General features: G+C 35.1%; 2 protein-coding genes across 8 annotated transcripts; one reads left to right on the forward strand and one right to left on the reverse strand.

The window, feature by feature from the left end:
* Positions 1 to 2,357: 2,357 nt before the first annotated feature.
* LOC105329390 (asparagine synthetase [glutamine-hydrolyzing]) lies at positions 2,358 to 14,476 on the forward strand. The gene is made up of 10 exons (XM_034454964.2): positions 2,358 to 2,532; positions 8,265 to 8,537; positions 9,803 to 10,043; positions 10,367 to 10,537; positions 10,955 to 11,047; positions 11,303 to 11,430; positions 11,863 to 11,989; positions 12,517 to 12,724; positions 13,144 to 13,381; positions 14,168 to 14,476. Exons 2-10 carry the CDS (start codon positions 8,289 to 8,291, stop codon positions 14,366 to 14,368), a joined length of 1,656 nt encoding a protein of 551 aa, XP_034310855.2. The 5' UTR covers positions 2,358 to 2,532; positions 8,265 to 8,288; the 3' UTR covers positions 14,369 to 14,476.
* Positions 14,472 to 22,778, reverse strand: LOC105329373 (E3 ubiquitin-protein ligase TRIM33). Of its 7 annotated transcripts, none has more exons than XM_034454961.2 (5): positions 22,755 to 22,778; positions 19,111 to 20,471; positions 18,201 to 18,368; positions 17,272 to 17,313; positions 14,472 to 16,278 (listed from the first exon to the last, which is right to left on the reverse strand). In XM_034454961.2, the coding sequence occupies exons 2-5, from the start codon at positions 20,405 to 20,407 to the stop codon at positions 15,686 to 15,688; spliced, it is 2,100 nt and encodes a 699-aa protein (XP_034310852.2). In that variant the 5' UTR covers positions 20,408 to 20,471; positions 22,755 to 22,778; the 3' UTR covers positions 14,472 to 15,685. The 7 variants fall into 7 exon arrangements, with proteins under 7 accessions (XP_034310852.2, XP_034310849.2, XP_034310851.2 ...); XM_034454958.2 differs by lacking the exon at positions 22,755 to 22,778 and adding an exon at positions 22,368 to 22,501; XM_034454960.2 differs by lacking the exon at positions 22,755 to 22,778 and adding an exon at positions 22,373 to 22,466.
* Positions 22,779 to 23,169: the final 391 nt, after the last annotated feature.

Here is a 23,169-nt window from a genome sequence, read left to right on the forward strand (position 1 = left end):
AAATAAATAATACCAAAAAAAATATTCCCAATTTACTTGACATCAACTCAAGATTGAACTATTTAAGCAAGTCTGAGCTTCTCAAGAGGAGTGGGCTCTGATCAGACGGTATCTGACCGGATCCCCTTATCCCTTGTCCTGTCCGTACTCCGGTTGAGAGTTTTCAACATCCTCATCCTCTGCAGCCACGAGGTCATTCTCGGTATACATTTACATGTACTCTCGCATATGTTATGCAGTACCCCAGTGCTGATGAGAGTCTGTTGTCAACTCTACTGTAATTGCCCCACCTTAGATTTAAAATGAATGTGTCCATCTTTGGTTTTTTTTCTATTAATGTTTTAACATGAATAACTTCATTGAAAACGTATTTTGCTCTATCATGTCAGATTGTACTAAAAGAGAGTTCACATTTCACTTATAGGTGATATTTTACTAAATGAAACTTAATATTGCTCAGTGGATCATTTAGTTTTATTTCAAATCTTTCTCGAGAGCGGTAGGGTATCAGCTTTATTTATTTATTTTTTTTTACGAAATGTCTGAATAATTAATATCATGGCTCATATATATGTTTACATGTACATCAAAATACAGAATATATATGGTCATCTTCCTAACTGTATTTGGTGCGATTGAAATGCGCGTAAATTGTTTGTATTTCTGTATTTTCCTACATACAGAACATATCCGCTATGTAAACATGGTAAATTTGTGGTCTACGTAATAGTGTCTTTATTATAATATGACTCTTCAAGCGAAACGGATATGTAAAGGTCCTTTCCGCGTTATATTTAGGGTTTGAAATTTGTCCCTTTGTCATCCCGGCATCAAGTAAGTCCCTTTATACAAAGGATGTAGCATTTAATACAGAAAAGAATTCAGTTGAATGTACGGTGAATGATGATAGTGTTCGAACGCCTCGTAAAAATCCTTATACATCTACAAACATTATTCTTCCTGTTATTTCTGTTGAAAAAAAACTTAAGGCGACGTGCATTATCTGTAGCAAAGATTCAAAGGGTTTGCGACCTTTGAAATCGCTTAACGCGAGACTTTCGATATTTGCTAGTATGTCCCTGGTTGTAAATAAACGCACATAAAGAACATGTATCGTATTATAGCAGGCACGTAGCATCGTTTTTGAAAGTGGGGGGGCCAGACCCATCCCAAAAATCTTGACAAGCAAAAAAAAAAAAAAATAATAAGGAAATTTAAAGTTTCCAAAAATCTTCAAAATCCTAATCCGGGGGGGGGGGGGGGGGGGGGACTCAACTATACTTCCAAAAAATTCTTCCCTACCAAAATTTTTCTCCCTCCAAATCATGAAATTCCTAATCCGTGGGGGGGGGGGGGGTATTCAATTTGACTACTCATTTCCTTATTTTCATCTCAATTTTTTACTAACTTCCAAAAAAGTGGGGGGGGCCAACTCCATTATAATTCATTTTTTTATATGTAAATTTTTAAAAATTTGTTGTTGCGAGAAAAAGTGGGGGGGCCAGGCCCCCCCCCTGGCCCCCCCTGATGCTACGTGCCTGTATAGCAAGTAAACTGAAAATAAAATTTAAAGATAATCAAGTAAAAAGGCGACCATAACTCATGCTGCTCGGACAACGACTGTGAAACTTTTTTTCAATCACTATACATCATGAGAACTAGAACCTAAGAGTTTACAATGTATGGCCTATATAAAATCAAGATGTGGAACGGTAATCGATATGTTTTTTGTAAAGACAGAAATCAATAACGGTCCTTTAGGTCAATTCAATTGTTATTCGTAATAGATCCTTTTAATTAACTGACTGGCTTGTTAATTCGACAATACGTATGTATACAATGTTGTATACAAATGAATAAACTATCTGTTGGAATTGTTAAGGGGTATATGATTCACACTTTTGTGAAATCATTTGCGTGTGTTCTTTATTTTCTGTTGAGAAACGATCAGTATTGGAGCACTACCTGTTTATGAGGCAAGTTTAGCTTTACATATGATTATTTAAACTAAATGAATGTGTATTGCAGATCAAGCATTTTTTTTAATAAAAGTTTAGTTAAGTTACAAGCAACTTAATTATTCTTTCTCGAGCTGTAATAAAGACAAGTGGAAAAATAGCACTAATTAAAATACATGTACATCAAAAATGGTTTTTCTCTCTCTCTCTCTCTTATTCTCTCTCTCTCTCTCTCTCTCTCTCTCTCTCTCTCTCTCTCTGACGGAAGCACCGCTCTCTCTCTCTCTCTCTCTCTCTCTCTGACGGAAGCACCGACTGTCCTAATATTAACGCACACATGACACGTTTCGAGGTTCACAAAAAAAACCACTAAACCGTAACACAAGAATAAAACAAATTGGATCATGTTTTCACCACGAGGCGGAAGCATGATGGTGAACGAAGTCTCTGTAAAGTATATAAACAAACAGACGAATAGACGATTGCATCATTATTTGGTGGGTATTTAGTCTGGACATCTGCAAGGAATCCAGACACTTTCTAGGGACATCGGAAAAAGACTGAAGTTCTCTCAGTAAGTTGCATTTGTATGTTAACATACGTACTTTAAGTATTTGCTTTTAACTTATTTTATGTCTAGGGTTATCTAATTTTAAACTTGATTTTGCAATAATCAGGATGCATTATTTTAACTCGATTTTGCAAGTAGTGCATTTAAATTCCTTCACCTATCAAATTTAAAAAGCTTATTTTTGGTGCGTGGAAATCAATAAATATATTGGATTTGAACGTCATTTAAGATATCATATAAGCTATATCTCCTAATCGTTGCACGCGTTACTCAACTGTTTGAACAAGTAGTGCAATTCATCATTCATAATGTTAAAAATTGTCTAGGAAATTCACACTTAAGATTATGTATCTAATGGCTCATTTTAATAGTAAACAAACTTTTTATCGATTAAAACATGTACGTGTAAATATTAAAACAATATACACAAACAAATATATTAAAATTACATGTATCTTACAATATGCAATTGTTTTATTTCATTGCATAACATTTGCATTATTTCCTTTTTTCCGACCTCTCAAAGAAAGTTTGTTTATGTAAATGAATGTTTAAAAGATATTAATCAGGTAGGTTTATATTTAAAGTGCTTTCAGAAGAATTTTTGCAGTAAGAGAAGTGAAAACTTAATTACTACATTATTTTGGTGAACGTAAAGGAAATAAAAATGTTAAATATGCATGCAGTCAACATGCATGCCAAAACCATGACTTGGAAAACGGCAGTGCCTTATAATTAGTCCATGTTTTCAAAACGCTAAGGCAGCACTTTTAATGAAGTCAAGGTCGAACGCGCTTATTGAATAACATTTTACTCTTTTAAGTTAACACTTGGAGGCGGTCGTGGGTGAACCAGATTGTGACAGTTATGCACGTACAACAAAATTTGTTTCAATATTCAATTTAAGACAAGGCAATATTTAAACAATAAGAAAGTTAGTGTCTGTCTTGTAATTAGGTTCACTCCCACAAACCCAAGCGTGTTAATTTGGAAGGGGGACTGTTTTTATGTCAAATATGTTTTGTATCAAATAATTTAACTTTAACTTAAGCAGGCACGTAGCAACAGTGGGGGAGGGGGGGCAGGGCACAATTTTTTTCGCAGCAACAATTTTTTTTAAATTGACATATAAAATATTGAATTATCATGGAGGTGCCCCCCCCTCACTTTTTTTGGGAGTATGTAAAACATTGAAAAATGAAGAACTGATATAAAAATAAGGAAATTAGGAGTGAAATTGAAGTCGAAGTTATAGATATTCTGCCCCCCCCCCCCCCTTCCCCCAAACACACACGGATTAGAATTTTGAAGATTTTGGAAAATTCAACCCCCCCCCTTTTTTTTTGCTTGTCAAGAGTTTTTGAATGAGTCTGCCCCCCCCCCCCCCCCCCACACACACACTTTCAAAAACGATGCTACGTGCCTGTTAAGACAATACAAGTGTAACGAAGTCAAAACCTTTTTATGTTGTTTCAAATAATGTGGTTCACTCCCACCATGCATCTTCAAAGTGTGAAGTTGTAGGAGTTACTTGTAACAAATTGTAAAGGAACTAATCAATGCAGCTGACTTTCACAAATACTTAGGACGATGCAAGATAAAACAATAACATATTCCGAAGTGTTTTTGTCGAACTGGGGATATATTAATTTACTCCCACCGAAGAAAAAGTGTGAAATTGTAGAACTTGTAAATTGAATTCAATTTGACCTTACAATATGTCAAATATGTTCAAATATATGTTTAATTGAATAATCACTCTAGACGAAAACAAATGGTGATTTAGTTCACTCCCACTACGTCCAAAGCGTGAAATTGGAGCAGTGACACTCAAGCAATATGACGTTTTGTTTTTGACATCAGATGCTCTGAGACAAATAGACAAGACAATATATCAGTGAAACATAAACTGTTGTTGTTTGTATGTTACATCTAGTTCACTCCCACTAATGCCAATGTTTGAGGTTGGAGGAGTTATAATTTGTTATTGAATCAATGCGTTCTTCAAGGGCAAGTAATATATATTATTCACACGTCGCCCATATGATTCTTATTCATTCAAGAAAAATCAAAATAAGATGGGTGATTACTTAGTCATATTATTTAAACACAGCACAACTACATATATTTCATTCATAACTCCACGTACTGTTGAAATTAAACAATTGCATTTTAGGTCTGCGCTGAAGTCTTTTTGAAGGATTTTACACGTAGAAAATGGGCCAAAAGTCAATGCTATTCAAACTTTCTAAATCATAAGTTATATTTCAGATATACAAAATGTATAATATACATGTACATATCCAGAATGTCGCTGTAGTCATTGTAAATGTATTGATATGGAAAGTTTTTTTGTTGTTTTTTTTAGTTCACCTGAGCTGAAAGCTCAAGTGAGCTATTCTGATCACATTTTGTCTGTCGTCCGTCTGTCTGTCCGTCTGTCCGTCTGTAAACTTTTCCCATTTTCAACATCTTCTCAAGAACCACTGGGCCAATTTCAACCAAATTTGGCACAGAGCATCCTTAGCCTAAGGGGATTCAAACTTGTGAAAATTAAGAACCACACCTTTTTGCAAAGGGAGATAATTAGGAATTTATGAAAAATTTTGAGAAATTTTCAAAAATCTTCTTCTCATGAACCATAAGACCAGGAAAGCTGAAACTTTTCTGAAAGCATTATCAGGTAGTGTAGATTCAAAGTTGTGAAAGTCATGACCCCTGGGGGTAGGGTGGGGCCACAATGGGGGGGGGGAGGTCAAAGTTTAACATAGGAATATATGAAGTAAATCTTTAAAAATCTTCTTCTCAGAAACGAATCGGCCAGGAAAGCTGAAACTTGTGTGAAAGCATTCTCAGGTAGTGCAGATTCAAAGTTGTGAAAATCATGATCCCCAGGGGTAGGGTGGGGCCACAATGGGGGTGTCAAAGTTTAACAAAGGAATATATAGAGAAAATCTTTAAAAATCTTCTTCTCAGAAACTAATCAGCCAGATGATTCTTTATAATTGTTAAGACTTTGGCCCCAGGACAATTCTTTGGCGTCACAAGAAGGTTCAGAGTTTGATGTAGGTTTATATCCCATATATAAACTATTGTTAAGGATCTTTTTGAGAACTGCAATACTCAACATATGATATGACTATGACACTTAAGATTATGTATCTAATGGCTCATTTTAATAGTAAACAAACTTTTTATCGATTAACATATGTACATGTAAATATTATAACATTTCACAAACAAATATATTGAAATTACATGTATCTTACAATATGCAATTGTTTTATTTCATTGCATAACATATGCATTATTTCCTTTTTGCCGACCTCTCAAAGAAAGTGTAAATTTTGTTTATGTAAATGAATGTTTAAAAGATATTAATCAGGTAGGTTTATATTTAAAGTGCTTTCAGAAGAATTTTTGCAGTAAGAGAAATGAAAGCCTAATGACTACATTATATTGGTGAACGTAAAGGAAATAAAAATGTTAAATATGCATGCAGTCAACACGTCAAAACCACGACTTGGAAAACGGCAGTGCCTTATAATTAGTCCATGTTTTCAAAACGCTAAGGCAGCACTTTTAATGAAGTCAAGGTCGAACTTGCTTATTGAATAACATTTTACTCTTTTAAGGTACTTCACTACACCGAAACTTATACTTTTTAAGACACTACGTCACGATGGCGATTTAAATGTTTTGTTAAAGTGTTTGTATCAATCGATTCAGATGTATATCGTCATTATGATAGCTAAGTTGTTAAAGTATCAGGCTTGTGAACCGCAGGTCATGAGTTCGAATCCACTTGGGGCTTTTGTTTATATTAACTATAAGAAATTTTTGAAAATACTATTTTTTATCTAAAGTTGCACATTTTTTCGCCTATTTGATATATATACTTCTTATCCATCATGCTTTCTATCATAATCAAGTAATTGTCTGCTGATTTGAGAAACTATTTCAAGGTGTAGTGAGGCACCTTAAGTTAACACTTGGAGGCGGTCGTGGGTGAACCAGATTGTGACAGTTATGCACGTACAACAAAATTTGTTTCAATATTCAATTTAAGACAAGGCAATATTTAAACAATAAGAAAGTTAGTGTCTGTCTTGTAATTAGGTTCACTCCCACAAACCCAAGCGTGTTAATTTGGAAGGGGGACTGTTTTTATGTCAAATATGTTTTGTATCAAATAATTTAACTTTAACCTTAAGCAGGCACGTAGCAACAGTGGGGGAGGGGGGGGGGGAGGGCAGGGCACAATTTTTTTCGCAGCAACAATTTTTTTTTAATTGACACATAAAAAATTGAATTATCATTGAGGTGCCCCCCCCCCCCCCCTCACTTTTTTTTGGGAGTATGTAAAAAATTGAAAAATGAAGAACTGATATAAAAATAAGGAAATTAGGAGTGAAATTGAAGTCGAAGTTATAGATATTCTGCCCCCCCCCCCCTCCCCCAAACACACACGGATTAGAATTTTGAAGATTTTGGAAAATTCAACCCACCCTTTTTTTTGCTTGTCAAGAGTTTTTGGATGAGTCTGCCCCCCCCCCCCCACACACACACACACACTTTCAAAAACGATGCTACGTGCCTGTTTAGACAATACAAGTGTAACAAAGTCATAACCTTTTTTATGTTGTTTCAAATAATGTGGTTCACTCCCACCATGCATCTCCAAAGTGCGAAATTGTAGGAGGTACATGTAACAAATGTAGAGGAACTATGAAATGTGTTATTTACAATTTGTTACAAGTAACTCCTACAACTTCACACTTTGGAGATGCATGGTGGGAGTGATATTTAGGACGATGCAAGGTAAAACAATAACATATTCCGAAGTGTTTTTGTCGAACTGGGGATATATTAATTTACTCCCACCGAAGAAAAGGTGTGGAATTGTAGGACTTGTAAATTGAATTCAATTGGACCTTGCAATATGTCAAATATGTTCAAATATATGTTTAATTGAATAATCACTCTAGACGAAAACAAATGGTGATTTAGTTCACTCCCACTATACTTCCAAAGCGTGAAATTGGAGCAGTGACACGGTATTAACTCAAGCAATATGACGTTTTGTTTTTGACATCAGATGTTCGAAGACAAATAGTCAAGACAATATATCAGTGACAAATAAACTGTTGTTGTTTGTATGTTACATCTAGTTCACTCCCACTAATGCCAATGTTTGAGGTTGGAGGAGTTATAATTTGTTATTGAAACTCAATGCGTTTTTGGGCTCGTTGTTTTTTCAAGGACAAGTAATATATATTATTCACACGTCGCCCATATGATTCTTATTCATTCAAGAAAATCAAAATAAAACGGGTGATTACTTAGTCATATTATTTAAACACAGCACACCTACTGATATTTCATTCATAACTCCACGTACTGTTGAAATTAAACACTGTCAGTCGCATCTTTTTGAAGGATTTTACACGTAGGAAATGGGCCATAAGACAATGCTATTCAAACCTTCTAATTATATTCTAGACATATACAAATGTACATATCCAGAATGTCGCTGTAGTCAGTGTAATTTTTTTTATATGGAAGTTTTTTGGGTTTTTTTTGTTTTTTGTTTTTTGTTTACAGTTTTGCTATTATAAAAGACAGACCTTGGGGTGTATGTTTTTTTTAAATAAAAATCATCAGTCTAACTTACACTATATAAATATTCCATTAGTAAAGGTGATCTGTAAATTGATATACATGTTTTTCACCAGAACTCAAAAAAGACGAGAATAAATATGTGCGGAATCTGGGCTATATTTGGAAGCGACGACGATGTTGCTATGCAGTGCAATGCAGCTCACAAAATCACACACAGGGGACCCGATGCCTTCCGATTGGAGACAATCCATCACTTCCCGAACTGCGCCCTCGGGTTTCACCGTTTAGCCATTGTTGACGATTTAGCGGGAATGCAGCCTATGAGAGTTTTCAAATATCCTCACATCTGGCTAATGTACAATGGAGAAATATATAACCATAAACTAGTAAGAATATTATACATAATTTAAAAAAGAAAAGGGTTTTATCAACGAAACCAATTATTTTATTGATATTGTGATTTCATCAATATTCGTTGAATACCAATCTTCGTGAATTTCGTTATTAAGTTGATCCACGAAATTAAGTGTTCATTGAAGTGCAATTTCCATTAACATTTTGTATTGAAAGGGTCATTGGCCACGAATTTACGTATCCTTGAAACTGTGATTTTCACTTTATCCACGAAAATTGATATCCATGAATATTAATAAAACCCCAGTACGTCAATAATTTTAGTAAAGTATTAAATTCACCAAGATTTCAAATGACAAAATTACAAAACTCCATTAAAACTTTACACTGTATTTACATTTTTGCTAGGACATTTTCAGGCATTGATACTCTGAGAAATCAAACTGAAGTTAATCTGTTGATTTGATATCAATTGCTCGATTTGCATCGAACCACGATCGCTAAATTATGTTATAAGGAGAGACCTTTTCCCAAGAATAAAAACTGAGAAATTAATAGATCTTACAACGTTAATAATAAAAAGGCTGCTCATCTGAGAAATATTCAGTTATATCAACCCTCATTTGATTTTTGTATGTACTGTAAAATTTATATCAATTCAAAATTTAGACTAAGATTTTTAGTTTAGTTTTTGGCACCCAGACAATTGCCATAAACTGCTGTGTTAGCTTCCAACAGCGGACCGGATGTGTCTAATTGCTCCCCAAAACATTTCTTGTCCCCTTACCATCATTCAAACATATGTTACATTGCATCGCACGTGTTTAAGAGTGACATGCATTAGCATCGAGCATGTGTCATCTTGCTGACATTGACTATTGATGTCTGTGCATGTAGGGTCGCATGATATATAACTTTACTTATCTTCTGTTGAACTTACTTTTAAACAAGTTGTTATTTTTTTTCGCCACTATTTTTTGCTATTCACAATTGATAAATTTGTTCGCAGCAACCGCGATTCAATGTTAAAAACCGACTAAATACATATTAAATAAATGTACGAAAAACACAGAAACTTGTAAGAAAATGTCTACAGCTTTTGGATAACTTTGCCAATTTTTCGGACATATTTTCGGATAACACTTCTTTTTTAGATTAGTTTATGTAGCTTGCAATGATACTACAAAAAGATAGCAAATATAGCTCACTGCAGAAAAAAAAATCATAACCATGCAGTATATCTTTAATATCATTTATTTTGCAAAATTCAATTTTTTTATTCGATTTCTTCCAACAGCTCGAGGAGCAGTTTAACTTTGACACGTCGACTGCCTGTGACGGCGAGGTCATCATTCACCTGTACGCCAAGGGAGGGGCGGAGTACGCCGCCAAACACCTGGACGGCGTCTTCTGTTTCGTCATCCTGGACACGGCGGAACGGCGCGTGTACGTCGGCCGGGATACGTTCGGCGTCCGACCCGGTTTTAAATCTTACATTGAACAGAAGGGGTTCCTTGCCGTCTGCTCTGAGGCTAAAGGTATTTTTTTCAAATTCTTCGAAAGGATATAATTATTAAACTAGAAACACTGTACAAATAAAACACTTGCAATTCTTGAGAACTTGAGTGATTCAGAACTTTTAATAATTTCTTAGCAAATGATTGTTGTCGAATTCTTAATGACTTAACTTGAACTTTTTATACAAATATACATGGTATGTTGTACATCAGACTGAGCTTATGGTACTAAGTATGTTGTACGTAATATTAATATGCTTTTAAATACACATTTGGTGAAATATATTTGAAATGTTTTCTCGTCACAAATATAACCTTTCATACATAAAATTGACTTCCTGCAGGTCTGATGCCATTACAACAGATCGACAACAACGTTCAGATTTCCATTTTCCCTCCCGGTCACGTGGAGACCTATAGCCTCGATCTGAGCGGAAGGGCCACATACGTCAATACAACACGGTTCCATAAAATTGGAGAACCTCCAGCATACAAGACTTTGGTCAACCCAGTAGGTGGGTGAGACTTTATGTTTTTTGTTGTTTGTCTTTGAGTCTGTTTTTATAAATGTTAGACATTTCCCTCACCAGATTTCGTATGCGAAGACATGATAGTACATGATATCTGGAAAATCTTTAATAATGAAATCTAGGGAATGGATTTCAAATACTTCACAAACTTCTTTTTCTAAAACATTTTCCCAGGAAAGCTATAAAGTTGTGAAAGTTGACGATCAATTTTTTTTTTATAATTTTTATAATTTTAGAAAACCATTAACTATAATGATAAGAAAGTAGATCATCAAACCCATGATGTGATGTGTAAAGTAATGCATTTCTATTACCATTACTTCGTTAAAAATTAAGTCAATGCAAGCTCTGCTGGGAGAACAATGTCCAATATAGTACTGTCAATGTTCACAATGTTTACAGATGATGACGTTGATGAGAGCATCCGTGTTTTACTAGATGCTGCAGTGCATAAAAGAACAATGGCTGAGAGGAGAATAGGCTGTCTTCTGTCAGGTCCGTTTCATGCTTCTTCCTATTTTCAACTAATAAAATTTCCTTAAACCCATAAATTAATTTGAAAGTAAATAAATGTATTTTATCTGAAGGAAATGGTAAATTTGCATACTGGTTGCTCATTATGAATCATATTGAATTTCCCGTAACACATGTAACAGTTTCTGCTGCATTAACGTATGGGTACATATGATTTTAAAAGAGTATGATCGTATTTATTCTTCTACCTACGATAACAAGTTTTTAACATTACAGGCGGTCTTGATTCTAGCTTGGTGACCGCCCTGTTTGTCAGAAAGGCCAAGGAAATCGGACTCAAGTACCCAATCCAAACATTCTCTATCGGTATGGAAAATAGTCCGGACTTACTGGCCGCCAGAAAGGTACGTGTGGTATTTTTTTTTATGTAATTCTTGATTTATTAGATATCATTTGAGCATTATTTGTGGAGGTAGCATTTGAAAGGTTGTGTTTTTAGAAGGTTATGTTTTTTTTTGGCAAATATTCATGTACATTTATATAGCTGACCATTAGTTCAGGAAAGTTTGCATAAGATATTATTGCTTTAAAAGAAGTTAGATGGGACCTTTGCACCCATTATTATAATACCTTAATGAAATATTGCACTAAAAGTTGTGTATAGAATTTGCAGAACTAAATTAAATTGAAAAAAGTGAGAGTAGAGATAAATTGATGTTGCTCGTAAAAATGAAAAAAAAACAAACAACGAAAACGGTCGAATATTACCGTCCCGGATTAATTCCTTTTGTAAATTTAAGATATCAGTGATCGGATTCATTCTGTGGTAATTACAGGTAGCTAAGCACCTTGGAACCGAGCATCACGAGGTTGTCATGACTCCGGACGAGGGAATAGAGTCCCTGAAATCTGTCATCTTCCATCTAGAAAGTTATGACATCACTACGATCCGGGCGTCTGTCGGTAATTATTTTTCAAACTTTTAAATTTTTTACTGACAAGTAGTACCTAATATACTTAACCATGCTTCCAAAAATGGGAAAGGGGCGGGTTTTCTTTAAATTACATTTAAGAAAAATGCCTGTCTCCACCTCCGTTGCTACATGCCTTCACTGTAAACCCGACTTTCATTCACGTGCAATAACTTTGTCAGAATTTTTTGTTGTTGAAAATTCTTCCCGCAATGTCATTTTCTTAAATCACTTGAAAAACATATATTAAATATAGGCATGGTCGCGAAAATTTGTTGTTCCAAATAAGAAATAATCGCCAATAAAAGTTTACTTACAGGTTTTTTTTCTGAATTATTTATCAAAATAAGCAAACCAATCGAACATCACTGATCCGGAAACGTAACGACTTATAATCTAGAACCACCTCCATTTCCACCAATCCACTTTATCACATACAAACAAACAAGTATTATTCTACTGGTTGATATTATTTTAGAAACCGTTAAATTTGGTAAAGAGCTGTTCATTCTTTTTTAGCGATGTATTTACTGAGTAAGTACATTAACGAGAAGACCGACACCCGCGTGATTTTGTCGGGGGAGGGGGCGGACGAGGTGATGCAGGGCTACATCTACTTCCATAAGGCGCCCTCACCCAGCGAGGCGGACACAGAGAGCCTGCGCCTCTGTAGGGACCTGTATATGTACGACGTACTGAGGGGGGACCGGTCCACGGCCGCCTGGGGGTAGGTCATTACGTATTCAACAATACAACAACTAAATAAATATTTTTTTAATGTCACGTACCATGCGTCTGTCAACTTCGTGATGATAGACTGTTTTATATTTTTGTGATATTGTCATTGTATATATAAAAACATATTTATTGTTTGGAATAATAAAAAAACAATACAGATAAGCTTCAATTTTGCAACAAGTCGAAAAACCCAATTTACGGTCACTCAATTTTCAGATAAATAGAGAGGGTCTCGAAAAGCTTTTTCGAGTTGTTTAAACCTTTTTTCTTTTAAAATATATATCTAAAAAATCAATGATAAGTTTTTAAACACTTTGATTTATTGAACACGAATAAAATAAAAATTTGCATTTATAATACATAAAAAAAGTTATTTTGAGTACAGTTTATTTTGTATTAATTCATAAGGTTGGAAATCCGTGTACCATTCCTTGACCATCGATTAACCAGCTACTTCCTGTCCCTTCCACCGGAAGTGAGACAACCACGTGACGGAATAGAAAAGTATTTATTAAGAGCGGCTTTTGACAAAACTGGACTCTTGCCAAATGACATTCTATGGCGGCCAAAGGAGGCCTTTAGCGATGGACTTTCTAGTGTGAAGCGGTCGTGGTATGAGATCCTGCAGGATCATTTATGTGATCAGGTATTACTAAAGTCTATAATTTGACACGCCATTTGTCCAAATATCGTATAGTTAAAGTTCTACTTGCACATTATTTCACTATAATTTATTTATTGATTCAGATGAATCAGATATTAATGTCCCAAAAGGACTCAAATTTTACGAAGGAATTATTGTCATTATAATTTTATACTACCAAGAGTCATCTCTCTTATCAGAGAGTAAGTGTACCTTAAAAATTTCTATAAATTGCTTTGTGACCAAACACTTGCTTTCACATTTTAATGGGACAAGTATACAAAACGATCAAACCTTCAAGAACAATACCTCAAGCAATTTTTCTTTGTCTTTCAACAAGTGTCCTTTGAAGTATTTTAAAAATTTCATAATAAGACCATTTATATTAATCCTTTAGAGATCTCGTTTAACTTATTATTAATAGATATGTAGTAAGATAAAATAAAATTCTGAAATTGAATACCAGTATGAAATGCGATTTCTCCGCTGTAACTCTTGAGCCGTGTTGTTCGCCGCGAAGGTCCACTGGCCGGGCCTACCCGCGAGTATACCTTCTAAGCGGAGTTTAGGGCTACGGTTAGGGGGATCAATCATTCTTATCTGAAAACAGAAGTCTTTGACACGAAAATATCACGGACTCAGAAGCCGTCAGTAGTGCCCCCGTTTGGTTCATAATAAAAACTGAGAACTAAAGAGCTGCTTATTATTGATAAACAAGGAACTCATTGTATAACGGGCGTTAGTAACTTCTGCCTTACAAACTGAAAATTTCTGTTGCTTTATCGCCAGATAAATGAAGGAGAACTTGAGGAGGCGTCATCAAAATATCCCCACAATACCCCGCTCACGAAGGAGGCGCTGTACTTCCGGAAGGTGTTCGAGTCGTTCTACCCGGGCAGGGCTGACTGGATACCCTATTTCTGGATGCCACGCTGGACTGTGGCGTCAGATCCGTCAGCCAGAACTCTAAAGTACTACAAAAACGAGTGAGGGTGTGGAGAGAGAGAGAGAGAGAGAGAGAGAGAGAGAGAGAGAGAGAGAGAGAGAGAGAGAGATGTCTATGTCCTACAGAAAAATAAAATGATAACGAATATTTGATTTGATTTTGTTTTTATTTTGCTTGGTCTACCACAAATGCAAATAAATGCATACTTTTATACAGAAACAAAATTTCGACCTTCTGGTTGTGAGTTTTCAATTTGATTAATAAAATGTTAGGCATATATTATATAATACTTTGAAGGAAAAAACCCAACAACAAACAGATAATTACAATTGAAAACAAACGTTCGACATCTCAATCTCGATCTATTTGTGTAAGAACATTGTATAATAAAACAATATTTATATATAACAGCGTGTTTATCAATTATACACTCATTTTGATTTAAGTGTATCAATGTTTCATAATAAAATATAGTAAAAACTTTTCTAATATAGTAGTTCACGATATAATTATGCTCAAAACATAATGAAGTGCATGCCAGAGACAAATAAGAAATAACAAATACATAATCAATAGTATAATAAATACAAAACCAAATATATGTAATATTCATCATAACAAGAGTTACATGTATTTAAACAATAATATGATATGGAAGACACATTCAAAATACTTCCTTATATCTACACCCCCACCCACCCACAAAAAAGCAACAACAAGAAAAAGCCTTCATGCAAAACCAGATTGTTACACAGAACTCGCAAAATTATAATCCATTAACGATATTGATATCAACGTAACAATGAGGAAATAAATGTCTCCGAGAAGGTTGGTACAAATGTTTACGTGTTCATAAACTGCATGGTACATCGTCACACCCACATAAAAACGTGATCATAGTCAATCCGAACACTAAGTATTTTTTCTATATTTAGTTCGATCTGCGATAGAGATGATGTTTATTAGAAGAAGCCCTCCTTATAAATAGTCAGTTCGGATTTCCTTGTTCTGGCATCGAAAATCCAACAACTTATTTTTGTATAAATATAACCTAATCTTAAACATTTCAAATTCATTTTAAGACATTTAAATGCACTTATATTATTACGTAAATACATATCAATTATTTCAATCTGTTTAAACAGTAAAGCACTATTCATTTTATGAAATTATATTTTGTAAACGTAAACAAACAAACAGATCATAAAAAGTGCACCAAAATAAAAACTGTGACACAATGCCTATTTAATCCGAATAACTGTCTATTCCGATAACAATATCCCTTCCCTAAGCGCGGTAGCATAGGAATGATTCATTGTGTGTTATATGTATTTGTATCGGCATAGATCCGTCTATCCATCTCAACAATCTTTGAGATTAACCTTTAACCAAACTTTAGATGGATTATACCCGGAAATGACAGGATAAAGGGGATTATCCGAATTTATCTCGACCGAACATAATTTTCGATTTTCCTTCAAAATCTCCCAGCGGCCATTTTTCATATCCACGTTGAAAGAAAACGTTGTCTGGAAAATGCAGTCGGCACGATTCTCGGCCATCTTTTCATGACAAAGAACTTGCCCTCTGTGTGCAACAACGAGACAAATGGCGTCACATTCGGGATGATGGAATCCGACCATGGACCAGCAAAATGGCTGCCCATCCACGTGATGATTGTTGTCAATGGAAGTTTCCAAAGCGAGGCCAATTTCAAAAATGACTTGGCTTTTGCCGAGTGGCTGTCTTACCCAGAATCGAACAGACATGCTATATGAGGCAATGTCTGTAGTTTTGAAAGGAAGGCTTCCCCGGGTTCCTTTAAAACGCCGAAAACGTTTTGCAGACAGACTTGGGCTTGAAGAAAGTGAAGTAAAATTTTCAAAGGAAATTCCGTTCTCTGATATTGTTACATTTGGATGTGAAAGCGTGCTGTCAAATGTGAAAATCTGTCCTGGAATGTAAAATAAATCTTTTATTAAGGCACACCGTCCTTTTAAGTAGAGAAATTACTCTAAATGATGCATTCAAATACTATTAGGTATTACTATCTAGTAATCCAATCAAATAGAGGTTTGAACATATTTTATTGTATATACACGTAACATAAGATACATACAAACCGTTAGAACACAAGTTTTGACAACTAACAAGGTTTTTACCATTAAAATAAAAAAATTGTACAAAAGTTACAATTGTTGTAACATGATGTAGAGTAATTACAAAATAGCAAAATAAGTGACATCTACTAGTATAAGAAAGGAGCACATGCATATACTGTATTAAACGAATCTACCCGTTTCCTTGTATACAACTGAACTAATGAGAATAATTGCTTATTAATATCAAAGGATAGTGACTGATCGCCCCATAATAAAAGATGAGTACATAAATAATAAGCTTTCTCTCAAAGGTCAGACGCAAGATGTGCTACATAGGAAAATATAGGAATTCCAGGGGTAAGGGGGAGGAGTGGGAGTGTTGATTTGAACTGCATTTACTAATATATTCGATAATATGAGAAAGATTTCCTATAAACTTGATGGGATCCTTTATTCTGTGTTTTTCGATGGTACTTGTAACGAGGCTGTTAATGAACAATAAGTAAAAAACAAAGATTAATTACCATAGTACATTGTATGTAGCTTTATAGCAAAGTACAAAGTGAGAAAGACTATGATTGAAAAAATTCCTGGCAAAGGAATTGGTACTCTGTCCCCAAAAAAGTGTTTGGCTAGGTAAAAAATCGAACAATATTTCTTTTAAATATGGTCCAAAGTCAAATTGGGTAATATGAATCAATGATAAAAATAAAAGTTTATCTTTTTAAAAAGATGGTTAATCTAACACACTATCCTGCAAGCCAATATGATTACCACGTGACACTTTTAGCCCAATGGAAATGCCGCGTTCGTCATGTTGTCTAAAAATACATGTATGAACTTACTGCCTGTATCTCCGTTCTCGATGTCTTGACAGCTATTCTCGCCTACAATATCACAATGGCGTATACATTGCATGCTGGGAAACAGGCAATCCTAGCGAAATCTGTGTCATCTAGTAACTAGTCTTGTAGTGTTAATTGAATAAAAGCTATGAACACAACTACAAACACATCACTCGTTCTATCCCACGAAAACACAGTTCATGCTAAGGCAACGATCTGGCCACCTTTAAGAAAAACATTTTGTTTACTCTTTCCCAAATTAAATTTTGATTGATTTAGTAAGGAAAAAAATTTGAAAGTTGCGTGAAGAGTTATAAAAGATTTACAAACAATCGGATTAAAAAAAAAAAATTATCCTCAGATTGGTTAGAGGAACGAATTGCGTCGGGAACCTTTCCTCAAGTTGGTGAGAAAGAGAGCAACCAAACACCAAACAATTTTTTAAAGGTGGCCTAGTGACAGATAGAAAGTAAAACGTAATTTGTAGGCAGGAAGGAACAGGGAAATGTGCGTTACGTCAGAGAGAGAGAGAGAGAGAGAGAGAGAGAGAGAGAGAGAGAGAGAGAGAGAGAGAGATTAGTTAAAATTTGACAAATAGACTCTACATATTTAAAACTACTAGTATCATGCAACAGAGCACTAAATTGCATCATAGGTATAAAATCTTAATAATTTTTATCTATTTAAGTTAGCATAAAGAGTTTAGTTCTCTTATTATAATACTTGTCTTTAAAAATTACTGTGCTCTAAAACTAGTTTATTTATTTGATAAACAGATATTTAAAAGAAAGAGAGAGAGAGAAAGAGAGAGAGTGAAATAGAGAAAGAGAGAGTGCGATGGGAGGTTAATTTTCTATAAAGTAATCGACAACAATGTAAAAATGCACTAAAACTACATAAGTATGTACATTTCAAGCCATACATCTTACATTGTGTGTTTTTCCCATCAGCACAATCCACTATAAACGCCTTCCGACCAACATCTTCGCCGAGCAGCTCGACAGAAATCTCGTGTTTTCCCGTAGAAAACGGGACATAGGAAACAAGTAGATCACCAGACAGGTTCCCTTTGGTCAGCTGTAGCTCCATCTTCTTTTCTGTTGATGAAATGTTATGGACTACATTTTGAAATTTTTGTTGATATGTTTTATGGGTTTTTTTTTTATTTTAGTGAGATGAATTTTTGTATTGTGGCTCTCATTGATGGGTTACGTGTACAGGGTGACTCAAGAATTTTCGCGGCCATTTTAAGACTGTATTTATCTCCTAAATACAAAAAGCTCTCAGACTGTAAGAAATACTGGTATAGGAAAATACCCAAATTTAAAATATAAAGTATATGATTTTTTTCTCTTTTCTGAATAAATTAAAGGTTATAGCTAAATAAATCAAATCCTACCTTATTAAGCAGATCTGACGGCTAATTTGTTGACCATTAGCAAATAAACAATTTATATTATTATACTTAAATTTATGTTAAATACTGAAATATGATTGATTTAGACGCAGTTGATAATCCGTTCTATTACCTTCAGCCCAACCAACACACTTGGCAACAGGTAACACAACGAATTGTTACATGCGCGTAAATTATGCGCGTACGGTTCGCCGTAAAATTAACTTCATTTTTATATAAAAGCAGTAAAATTTTCTATAAAATTAAGACATTCAGTATAATAAAAAATATAGTGCCAGTTTGGGAGTGTAACTGTTGAAATTGACACCCCTCTAAAACCATTGTCAACCTCCGCTTCGCGTCGGTTGACAATGGTTTTCTCGGGGTGTCAATTTCAACAGTTATCCTCCCAAGCAGGCACTATTTATATAATATCAAATTACCTGATGGGTCAACAACAAATATCTTCAAACCGGCAGACACGTCTTGGTCAACTGGGCGTTTCTGATAGTCATGAAGACATATCGACATCTTAGTCAATGTGTTTTCCCTCGGCTCTCCATAAATCTCAATCGTTGTAAATGGCGGGAAAACAGAAGTGGACCAGACTTCTACCGATTCGTTCAAGATTTTTTGCAGTGCCTGTTTAGCGTTGAGCGTATCGAACTTAATTTGGGCAGCTCGCTCGTGAGGTTTCCTATCAAATGGATCGTGCTCCAATCGATCGAATCGTTTCCGAATGGGATTCTCTAGTTGTGAGAAAGCGGCATTGTTTGTGGAACAGAGCGCCGTCTCAGCTAAACGAAGACCCTGGGAAATAGAAGCATCCTTCCCATCCAAACTTTTCTTTTGTTCATTCAAATGCTGTCGCTTGGTGTCTATCTTTTTCCTCAATGTGGTCTTCAGCTCCACTCGCTTCGACTCCAGCATTATAATCATCCCATCAATCGTTGAATCAATGTCCGATTCTAGCATCTCCTTGCGTTCCTCTAACTTTCCAACCTCCCTCTCGACGAGAGTTCCAACTTTCTGAATTTCATGCTTTTTGGTCCCAAGAGTTCTCATTTGTTGCTCTAAATCCAATTTCAGCTGAGCCACAGTTTCTTCCAAACTTATGATTGTGTGACCTTCTGATTCCTTACAAGAAGTGAGGGCACACATAAAACAGACTGGTTTTTGGCAAGACACCTTTAAACAGTAACATAACAGAGGTTCACCGTGCAAAGAGCAGGCCAACGGCTTGTGGAACGCTTTCAGATTTTCTGTTTCTTTTAGTTCGGATATGTCTAAAATGCCGTGGTGACTGGTTTTTGAATTTCGTTGGTGCGCAAGCGTGCAGTCATCGCACAAAAACTCGGCGCAATCCACGCATCGGGCGGTAGCATTTTTGCCATTATTACAATTAACGGAGGCGCAATCTATCGCTGCAGTTGTCTTCTTCGTCTGGATATACTCCCATAAATCCGGCCTCGTATTGTCCACCGGAAATGCATCCTTTACATTGCTCGACTTAAGGTCATGACCTTCTCCACATACAACACAATTTATTTTCTGGGTGCGATTTTGACCTTCTCCTCTGATGTTGATCAGTAAACAAGACCTGCATATAGCATGAAGGCATGGCAACAAATGAGCCTGAGATGTGTCTCTGTTTACAAGGTTCCCCTTGCATACAGGACAGGTCAAAAACTCAGCCTCGATTTCATTACTTGAGAAACGCAAAGGGCGATCACTTTCCATTGTTAGAGTTTGGTTCTCTGTGAGTTATGTCCCTTAATTAATAATACATGGAATGGGGCAAAGTCTGAAATAAAAACAAGGTGTTTATCAGCAATGAAATATGTTGAACAATGATTTGCATCAAATCGAGAATATTTTATATACGTTAATACACTTTTTTTTTAAAAATCAACAATAACCCCCACCCACAAATCCCCCCCCCCCCAAAAAAAAATATAATAAAAACAAATAAGGCCCTTTGATGGTTTACATTAGCAAACAAGTTGCAAGTTTTGACATGTTTCGCGGAAAAATAATATGAATAGAATATATTCAATCATGCATCGCATGTTGTGTTTGTTTGAGGTTTAGATTTAAAGTAGACAATGCAATTCAACCCGTACTTATCTCGCCTTTGATTTGACAAATTGATTTATAGCACATTGCTTTAATGAACAATCAATTTGTCATAATTGCTTTTGTTTATTTTACACAACACTACACCTGCAGCAAAGCTAACGTCATAGTATATTGTATTGTATTGTTTATTGGCTAAATTCAAATGAATTATAAGCTGTTGAAACATATGTACATAATTATAAATATATAATGCTACCCTCTATCCAATCAAAATCAAACAGTTCGCTATTGACGTTAAACAATATTCTAAAAAAATATTATTCATACATGTACATTCATAGGAGGAGAGACCCTATAAATCAATAAATCAAATGATTATAATAATGATAATAATGATAATGATAGTAATATTAATAATAATAGTGATAGTAATAATACATCAGTTGGATGTACTAGTTATCCGACATCCCGTTTTTTACCTGCCTCACGCAGAAACATTGCGAGATGGCACAATTGTTTGCGATTATGAATGGCAAGGAGTTGAACTAACTTAAACATTGAAGGACGAGACCAGTAATATTTTTTTAAATACAATACCCGTAGACTTTTATAAAATGGACAGATAAGTATGAAATGGAATTCATCCTCGACTTCACCTAAATTACAATATTTACAGATACGCATCGATCTGACAGTTCCATTATAACGGCCTTGCTCTACCAAAAGCATATGCGATGACAGTCTATATTTTGTTAAAAGGACAACAAGGTTTTCCGGAATATTTTTACTCAAATAAAATTGTAACGAAAAAGTGTCAGGCAGATACTTGTACAATAAACATTTAGAGGATGACTCGAAAAATATAAAATCACACAATTTAGAAATACAATTTAGAAACGAATAACATTGTATTTTATTTCAATTCTGAACCAAAGTTACATACATGTACTTTGATCCACCCTACCCTCAGGCTGGGAAAGTGCACGTTGCTTTTTTATATTTCCTAATTCAAATATTCATCGCCATGAGCTGATTTGGGGTTTTTTCAGGAGCGGGCGAAAGATAATTATTTTTCTACGTAAAATTCATAAGTTTGAATTTTCCAGGGGTGGGGGGGGGGGGGGGGTGGTGGATCCCACCAACACCACCTAGATCCGCGCGTGACCATCCCTTTACTCTAGAGTTTGACATTTTACTCCCTACCCTTATCTGCTTTATGACCATAGAAGTGCATAGCTTACAACACTTGGTCCTGTTATCTGGTTAAAGTTTATGCACTGTAAATATTCTGTGTTTATCTGTACTCCTATGTATTCTAACGATACACATGGAAGTTGTTGACCCCTCACCCCCACCCCCTTTAAGATTGATGTTGGATACGTTCACTCTGAAGTGTTGTCTACAATTCAACCTCCTCACTTGAAGAATCACTGTTACGAAAATGTTTTTATTACATCAACTGCAAAGCTCAGAACCAGGCTAATTCATCCATTTTGAAAAAATGGCGTATCAACAATCGGGTATAACATAATAGACTTACCGTGACATGTATATACGTATAGTTTAATACATCTGACAAATAAAACTTATTCCCACCAGATCAATGTTATTAAGTTCATACCTCACTTCTCGAAAACAACAGCTGCCAATGGGAAGTATAGATAAATATTTTCTATATCGATCTTTGACTTGTACGAGGAAATTTAAAACGAAAGTAGACATCATGCACTTATTTATATAATAACTTACTGCGATGTTATGATTCAGATCCAACCCCCCCCCCCCCCCCCCCCTCCCTCTCCTTCAAGATTACTTTTGGCTAATGAATTTTATAGTAAATTAATTTCATATGGAATTGCTAGAATACGTAAAACTGCATCGAATGTAGTAAACTTTTTTTCTTTTTATTCCCTTATCTGCAAGTAACAATTCTAAATCCATCCGTGAGTCATAAGCAATATCAAAGGAATTTTAGATTAAGAAATCATGTCTTAGTGTTCTGTCTTACCTGCCTTCCAGAGATAAATTATGGTACATGTATTCAACGCCCTCGATCTAATTTAAAGAGTTGAATAGTAATTGCCTTACTATTATACTGATACATTCAAACTACCCAGACAACGAAACACTCGTATCTATGGAAGTATTCCAATTTGAACGCCAAATTCACCACTTACATACATGTATGTAATAACATTTTTTTGTACAATTCTAAATCAGCTGTTAGATCTTAATTTTCTGTCTACCAGTCCTATCATAAACCCGTGATTCACAAGAAATACTAAACGAATTTAGATTATCATTAAGGAATTCTATCCTAGTCTTCTAAGGTTAAGATACGGTTAGTGCCCCCTAAAACTTACCATATGAATAATCAACGCATTGTCAAACTCTTAGATTTACGATATGACAATGTACACAAT

Source organism: Magallana gigas, chromosome 10 (genome assembly GCF_963853765.1).
Source record: "Magallana gigas chromosome 10, xbMagGiga1.1, whole genome shotgun sequence".
Taxonomy (NCBI): domain Eukaryota; kingdom Metazoa; phylum Mollusca; class Bivalvia; order Ostreida; family Ostreidae; genus Magallana; species Magallana gigas.

What these genes read in the sequence shown, in the direction of transcription:
- LOC105329390 (XM_034454964.2), top strand. Translation starts at nt 8,289, where the DNA reads ATGTGCGGAATCTGGGCTATATTTGGAAGCGACGACGATGTTGCTATG. An exon ending in AATAGGCTGTCTTCTGTCAG is followed by an intron (nt 11,048 to 11,302) that starts GTCCGTTTCATG and finishes TTAACATTACAG; the next exon opens with GCGGTCTTGATTCTAGCTTG. An exon ending in TACGATCCGGGCGTCTGTCG is followed by an intron (nt 11,990 to 12,516) that starts GTAATTATTTTT and finishes ATTCTTTTTTAG; the next exon opens with CGATGTATTTACTGAGTAAG.
- LOC105329373 (XM_034454961.2), bottom strand. Translation starts at nt 20,407, where the DNA reads ATGGAAAGTGATCGCCCTTTGCGTTTCTCAAGTAATGAAATCGAGGCT. An exon ending in ATTTGTTGTTGACCCATCAG is followed by an intron (nt 18,369 to 19,110) that starts GTAATTTGATAT and finishes TTTCATCAACAG; the next exon opens with AAAAGAAGATGGAGCTACAG. An exon ending in TGATGGGAAAAACACACAAT is followed by an intron (nt 17,314 to 18,200) that starts GTAAGATGTATG and finishes GTGATATTGTAG; the next exon opens with GCGAGAATAGCTGTCAAGAC.